We start from the raw sequence: 7,881 nt of genomic DNA on the forward strand, positions 1-7,881 counted from the left end.
TATATTGCTCAAATAATGTCAAATACCCACATTGAACAGCATACATAATTTTGTGTTCTTATATTATAATCGTGGAAATCTGCTCAGTTGGTAAGGGTAGGATGTGATTGGCCAATTGTAGAATTGAAATCCTCCTGTAGAATTTAATCATTATTTCTCAAAACTGTTGCAATTTACACCGCTAACTATTAAAGATCTTAATCTCTTTGTGCAGAACCACAGTGGCCTTTCATAATAAGTAAAGGTCCCAACTTCCAAGGATCCTAGGTTCAAACACAATGTCTGATGTCCTGCCAAGAAAATTGTCTGCAAGTTGTATACTCCAAGAACCATTCACTATTTTCACTAAAACTTAATCTTTGTTCAGGCACCATCCTGAAGGGTCTCATCAAGGGGGTACCTATGATTCTTAATTAATTTTGAAACAACCAAACCGAAAAAAAAGATGACAGGCACAGGGGATAGTTTAATAGGATTAGTAGCATGCCGATGGAGGAAATAATACTGCACGGCCGAGCAAATGCATTGAACAATGCCAAGACCTAATCCAAAAATGACAGGGAATGTACCAAAAAGCATGTTATTCGGAGGGGGATAATAAAAGCACCATAACATTCCCCTCCTCCTCAATACAACTCTTTCTCTTATACCATTGTAAAGGAGCTCCAAGATGCAAGCAAGTACAGCCAAAATTGCCAACAGCATACCAGTTAGTGCATAGTGAGGCTTACGTGGGGAGGAAACCTGATCAAAGCCAGCGGACAAAATCTCTAGGCCGAGGCCAGTAAGTATAAGAATCCACTCTGATGAAGTAGCCTACAAAAGAAATTATAAGAAGTTCAATTAAGACTTCAAAAAGAAGATCTCACCTTATATAATAAAATACTGGTTTCATTATGGCTATGAGTTTTTACCACTACCCTTGCCCCATGGTGTGGCTGGTCAAAGTCATTATTTTCATCTTGGGAATTAATGCCAAGTGTAACTAACCCCCTAGGACTTGAATCATAAAGGCCCTGCATTTATAGATTGTAACTTGTAAGAGCCCGAGAATTATTTATAAGTTCAATTGAAAATTTAAAAAATCTAACAAGACAATATGAGAAGAAAAATATTGGTTGAAAAGCCCTGAACAAGGATAGTTTGATTGAAAGGATAGATTACAATGGTGCCCTCTCCACTGGAATCACTTTCAGAATGCTCAGATTCAGATGACATAGCTAGGTAGAGTGAGGTAACACCATCACATGCTTGGATGAAGCCACCTTGGCAGAAAGGGCATTTGATTTCTACATCCACAGTGACCACATGGCGGCACCTGTAACAGTAGTACCTTGTTGCAATTGTCTCCTCCATTCTATCTGTCTCATTCATGTTCCAACTATCTCTTCCTGCACAACCAAACAAAACAATGGACAAAAGTCCTATGAAAATAACTCAACAAACCGAGAACAACACCTTCCTATTATCTTAATTTTGAGGAACCTCACCTTCCATGAATTGAAATGCAGCTTTGGAAACCAAGATTGCGGTCCTCAACTTCAGTAAGCCCTGTAACTTGAAAATACATAGATGATTTTCAATTATACAAATTTGGCATGCACCAAAGTAAACCAGAAGTTCTATGTAGGCAAATACACACACTCAACTCAGCTCAACTCGGCCTTAATCCCAAACTAATTGGCGTTGGCTACATAGAACCTTTTCCTCCATTCAGACCTATCCTAGGCCATGCTTTTTGTTACATCTAGCAATCATATCCTTTTTCACAAACTCTGCCCGTGTTATTTTAGGCATTCCCTAGTCCTTGTTAGCACCCTCAACTTTTATCAAATCACTCTTTTTCACTGGCACATCCCCAAGTCTACATTGTATATGACCAAAGCATCTCAATTAGAAATGTTTGAACCTTCTACGAATATCCTCATCTTTTATACTATTCCTCCTAGTGCGACCGTGCATCCTTCTCAACATTTCAGCTACACTCATTTTAGAAACATGTAGTTCCTTAGTAACCCAACATTCTAAACCATAGAAACAGAGCTGGCTCAGCTTTCCTATAAAAAAATTTCTAAAGTAGTCCTCAATCCTTGTAATTTAGTACTTGCCCCTAATTTGGTTTCATCAACTAGCAGTCTAGCACTACACTATATGATATGTATGAGAATCGTTTTAAGGTCCTGAAGAAACAGCAAAAACCCTTTTCATACAGAGACTATGAGAGGACAGAGGTGAAACCTGATTGGTACGGCGAAGAGCAGCAGTGGAGAGATTGTCAGTAGTGAAGCTAAAGCTGGGAATTGGATTAGCTTTGGTTTCAGCGCATGCCTTCCTCCAATTTTGCAAAGCCCCAACGTTGTCGTTCAAATAGCTCTCCATGTCCTCCCTCTTCTGCTATCTGTTGCTGTTAAATGATCCAACTCTGTCACTTAAATTAGCTTTTATACCCATGTTTAGTGGGGTTATGTTGATGGAAAGTTATGTTGATGGAAAGTGACAAACATGCATGCATGTATGCATACACATACATACATAACCTACCATACCATGCCATACATGTAAGTACGAAACGTGGTAACAATAACATATGTTTCAGTAAAAGGATGGGGACAGAGTGTGCTTCCAGGAATTGTCAACATAGAAAGAAATGATCAAACATCACTTGGCGTGGAAAGTGGAAAACTGACAGTCACTTTGGCTCTTAATACAGGCCGTTGGATTACAAGTCAACGGCTAAATCCTGAATTTGTTATCTTCTTTATTCTCTACTTTCAACTTTCAACGCATTAAGGCCGTAACATCGGAGCAAAATCCAAACATATAGTATTTGGTGAAATTGATGTCAAGATCAGATGATAGCAGCATATCCGGTACCCCACTCGCTTGTTTGTTTGCATTATTTGAATTTTGGGGTGGTTTGTCGTGTGTTTCCGAGTGATTGAATAAAATTTATTGCATGAAATGTATCATGTATGTAAGATTCATCGGTTGTGAAACTTGTCCATATATATATAATATGTATGTTTTGAGATGGATGCATATATAAATAATTGAATGACGAGAGCAAATTTGCTATATTGTGGTGAGCATCACCAATTTCTTCTAAGTATGCCAGGTGTCTTATCATTTCACCATAGTTAAATTTTTAGTATTTTTAATATTTATTAAAGTTTCCATTGATTTTTTAATTAAAAGCACATTTACCCATAAAAATTTTAGAAGTCCTTTCACCTTCATTCTCTCACCTCATCCCAATTCCCACCCCATCCCTTCTTCACTGGCTGGATTTGTCATCGGTGGCAACCCAACAAACCACCATCTAGCTCCTCCATGTAAATAATTGTTACTTTCTTTTTCTGGGTCCTAATTTTTGTAAATTAACTTGCTAAGAACTTGGGTTTAGTTTTGTTATCCCTTTTAATTTGAATATCCTCACTCTTCTGTTCTGTGTCTTGTTATGTGTATGTATATATACATCTCTGTTCTAATGATTAAAAAGTCTTGACATTTGTTTTTCTCTCAATAAGCGGGTTTGATTTATTAGATTATTACTACGACTGAAATCCAAAGAGAGAGCAATTTCATGGACTACGTGTTGTTGAACTTTTGATTACTTGCCTATTCAAAAATGGATTTGGTCAGCATTTAGGTTTATGGATCCACTAGCTTGCTGCTATTGCTCTAATGAAATGGTCCGATTTGAGTGATTCACCCTCCAAACCAACAAATCCGCAAATACATCGACCAAACCCAAAGACCCATCAAGCCCAAACCCTTATTTGTTGTTTGGCTGCACACAGAACTAAAAAACACAGGGTGGAGTCGCTGGACTCTCACACTCGTTCGTTCATGGAGCGCACAAATCCATCTGCCGCCGGTGAGAATTCCGGCCAATGGAGATGGGGACGGAGGTGGGACCGTGGGGGGAGGAAGAGGTGGGAAAGGGAAGGTGAAATAACTTCTGAATTTTTTTTGGGTAAATGTAATTTTAATTAAAAAATCAATTAAAACTTTACTAAATAATTTAAATATAAAAAATTAACTATGGTTAAGTAATAGAACATGTGGCATGCTTAGAAGAAAGTGGTGATGCTCACCACTTTAATAGGGTGGTGAGCAAATTTGCTCTCAATGACTTCACATCAACATGCTAATGTCAAGGTTGCATGTGTGTTATAGGCGTTAATTATTTATTATTTTTATGATTTTAATAGTGGGTCTCCAGAATCCAATGCTCCCTCAAACAATATATCTTAACCAATTTTTTTTTACAAATTAGTAACTTGGAAAAACTCTTTTTCAAACTTTACGACGAGAAAAAATAAAAATGGCTATTATTAGCACACTTCTTTTTTTGTACATTTAAAATAAAAAAAAATTTAAGGGAAAATACTTTATATCCCATCCATTTTTCTTTTTTCACACCCTTCTTAAATAGAAAAAAAAAACACACACACACACATTCATCCCCGATCACCTCCCTCCCCACCTCTCCTCTCTCTGGCACACACCCATTTCCGACCACACCGAGCAGCCTACCACCACCGGCGACCACCCCACCCCCTCCCTGCCCCTCTCTCCTCTCTTCATTTCTCTTTCTTGCTTTCTCTTTCCCCATCCCCACTCTCTCTTCTTTTTCTTCCCCTTACCCCGACCACCTTCTTCCCTCCCCCACCCCCACCCTAACCTGACCCACCCCCTCTCTCCTACCCACTCCACAAATGCTCCTCCAGCTAGCTCACCATCGCGCGTCGGAGAAAAGAAAACTTAAAAAAAAAAAATTGTAGTAGGTTCGGTGGACAAGTGCCGAACCCGGTGGTTTTGTTCGGTAGGTACCCTTCGAACAATCCTATTCTATTCGGTGGGTACCTGTAGAACGAAACCACCTGGTTCGGCACTAGTCTGCCGAACCCGCTGCATTTTTTTATTTTTATTTTTTCATATTTTTGGCTGTCTGCTTGGGTGAGAGGAGAGAGAGAGAGAGAGAGAGAGAGAGAGAGAGAGTGAGAGAGAGAGAGGAAGAATCTGGTGGTGGCTGTTTTGGCTGTCTGCAGGTGGTGGCTATTTGCAGGTGATGCATGCGGGGAGGAAGGGGAGGAGGGATTGGAAGGTGGCAAGGAGAGAGGAGTCGGAGAGAAGAGCATGGGAGCGTGAGGGGGGAGTTGGTTGGGGTGAGGGGAAGAAGAAGAAGAGAAAGGGTGGGGGGTGGGCTTCGACGGTGAAGAAGAAAGGAAAAAAAAAAAAAGATGGAGATGAAGTGGAGATGGGGATGGGAATGGGGATATGGTGTGTAGGGGGGAGATGGGGATGAGGTGTGTGGGTGAGGGGAGGGCCAAAGTGGTCTTTTTTCTTGAGTTTTTTTTTTTTTTTTTAGAAAGGGTGTGCAAAAAAAAAAAAGTGTGTAAATAGCAGCCTTCAAAATAAATGCTTATTTTTATTACAAACCAGTTTTTTTTTTTTTTTGGCCAAGTTATTACAAACCAGTTTAGTTAAGTTGAGATTGGTCCAATTTCCAATTGTTAGTCATTGACACCTTTTTTGTAATGTAATGTTAGGATGTCACTAACCAATAGTGGATCATATAAACATGTTAGATGATTAACTACTTAATAGTCTAGTTACATTTCTCTCTATAATGTTGAAAAATACCCAACTCAAATCCCTCATGTTAAAGAGAAATAGGCCAAATAGGTGGACCCTTAAACCTAAACTCGATCTTTTACTAAGAGAACCGCAATCAATTTGATCCATTATCATGTGTGGGCGGTCATTGTTTATTCTCTTAAATATTACGAGTGTATAGATTTTATGCGATTATTTCTCTTATCACGTGATATATAACATAAAATAGATACATAATTATATATTATACAGAGAGAAGTTTTAAGATTTTGTGTAACATTGAAGATTAAACCCTCGATCATTAAAATCTTTTCTCCATTTTAATATCAAAAAATTAAATTGCATGTTGATTGTCCTACTCTTTACAGAAATGGTGTTACAATAACAACAATCTGTAAAGAGATGGAAATAAACAAATCAAAGTTGGAGCGAATTATTAAGGATATTGGTTTTGATCTTATAGATTCCTTGGGAGAAACATGCATCAAAGAAAAGATTCCATAAGAAAACCAATATCCTCAATAATTCACTCCAAGGGAGAGAAATCATCCTTAATGCATATTCCTCGCCATACTAATGGTGTGGCGCATAGATTGGCCAGATTTGCTTTTGTCTATTTTGGATTTGTGCCTTTGGCAAGATGAGTCCCTTGATTTTTTTCAGGACGATCTAGTACTTGAGGACTCTTTGTAAGCTTTCTTTGAGTTAATGAATTTTATTTCCTTCAAAAAAAAATTATGTGGAAAAATTAAACCATGTGACTTGAAAATACAAAGACAAGTTTTGATAACAATTATACAAATTTTGTATTATGGAAATCTTCTACACAAAGTAGTAATCAGAATTTCCCTTTTTGTACACATACTTGATGCAACTCTCTCTTAGCTTGACATCGTTGGCCAATTCCCTAAGAACTTAAACTTGTATGGTTCATTACGTAGACATCGTTTGCCAATTCCCAAAGTAGGTGTCCGCTTACCCTTAATAGCCCCCTCAACTTGTTTAGATATTCACTCTCTCATTGGCACATCCCCGGTCTACATGACGATATATGTCCAAACTATCTCAATTGCAGTTGTTATGGGTGGCAATTTGTGTTGGTGTGTCGTTTTTGTGCTGGCTTGAGATATAATTACTAGATTAATTGGATCTGAAAAAAAATAGAGAGTATTTTCAAGTTGAACACGACACAAACACAACATATAATATATCATGACACTCATTTAAACATTCATCTTAGAAACTGATGTAGAATAAATGGCAGAACGGTTCATACAACAACTCAACAGCCAGAAGGCTAAGAAAATAAATAAGCTTCAGCCCGGCCTAGTGTCAGAAATGGGCCCATGATATACCGATTCGAAGGGAATGACAAGACAAATTCAAGTCATTGCCACCCTATTTTGGCCAAATTCTTTCGTTTAGGGCTTCAAATAAGCAATTTAGTGTTTTTGAATAAGTTTACTAAATTGCACTTTATTTCCATTTTTATTTTCGTTTTGAATTTTGAACGTCTAGGGTTTTGAACGTATTTAAACAACCTTTTTGGCTGTTTGTAACATTGATTATTATTATTTTCAATCAAAAAACCTTGAGATTTCTCTTATTTCTCTGATGGATTATAGATTCTTTCTTAGAGTTAACGCTGGTTTTCCTTAATTTCTTTTAATTGCGTATTACACTGCGTCAGAAACATAGCCCAAAATTCAAAATCGTAAAACGTAGCTAACCGTTCTTTTATCTTAGTGGGAATTATGTTACCACACAATATGTTTGCTACATCCATTGCACTCTAATTTTGCAATTTCTGATAATGATTACTCTTAAGAATCTAGGAATTTTGTCATTTATCTTATCATATCTAATCCTATGCTTCACCAAACGAGACCTTAAATTCTAAATTAGTCCTCCATAGTTCTAACTTAGCACTACCCCTAATTTTGTTTCATCAATGAACACTATACTACACATGAAATTAAACACCCACAAAGGTACGTACCTCATCCTAAATATATAGAAGCCACATACTTGGTAGGAAATCCATTCTTTTCTAAAACCCACCACATTTCTCTCCTTGACACAGAGATACCACATGAAGGTCCCTCCTCTTTTCTCACTCATTAGCTCTCCATCATTCGTCTCAACAGGAGAATAATCTCCACAGTAGACCTTCAAGGCATGGGATGCGAACAACTTTATATTGTCTGACACTGAAAATCTCAACTTTATATTGGGGGTAGTGAGAATCTCTTAATTAAG

The 7,881-nt window shown here is 37.7% G+C and overlaps 1 protein-coding gene across 1 annotated transcript; it reads right to left on the reverse strand.

The window, feature by feature from the left end:
* Positions 1-363: 363 nt before the first annotated feature.
* Positions 364-2,379, reverse strand: LOC147298293 (uncharacterized). The gene is made up of 5 exons (XM_086248704.1): positions 2,239-2,379; positions 1,491-1,551; positions 1,165-1,391; positions 921-1,016; positions 364-816 (listed from the first exon to the last, which is right to left on the reverse strand). Exons 1-5 carry the CDS (start codon positions 2,377-2,379, stop codon positions 364-366), a joined length of 978 nt encoding a protein of 325 aa, XP_086104830.1.
* Between the last annotated feature and the right edge of the window lie 5,502 nt (positions 2,380-7,881).

The sequence above is a fragment of the Dryas octopetala genome, chromosome 1 (assembly GCF_963921425.1).
Source record: "Dryas octopetala chromosome 1, drDryOcto1.1, whole genome shotgun sequence".
Lineage (NCBI taxonomy): Eukaryota > Viridiplantae > Streptophyta > Magnoliopsida > Rosales > Rosaceae > Dryas > Dryas octopetala.

Excerpts from the sequence above, each read along its gene's own strand:
- LOC147298293 (XM_086248704.1), bottom strand. The coding sequence starts at position 2,379 with ATGGAGAGCTATTTGAACGACAACGTTGGGGCTTTGCAAAATTGGAGG. Across the intron at positions 1,392-1,490 it reads TGCATTTCAATTCATGGAAG|GAAGAGATAGTTGGAACATG; the intron begins GTGAGGTTCCTC and ends TTGGTTGTGCAG. Across the intron at positions 1,017-1,164 it reads CCAGTGGAGAGGGCACCATT|GGCCTTTATGATTCAAGTCC; the intron begins GTAATCTATCCT and ends CTATAAATGCAG.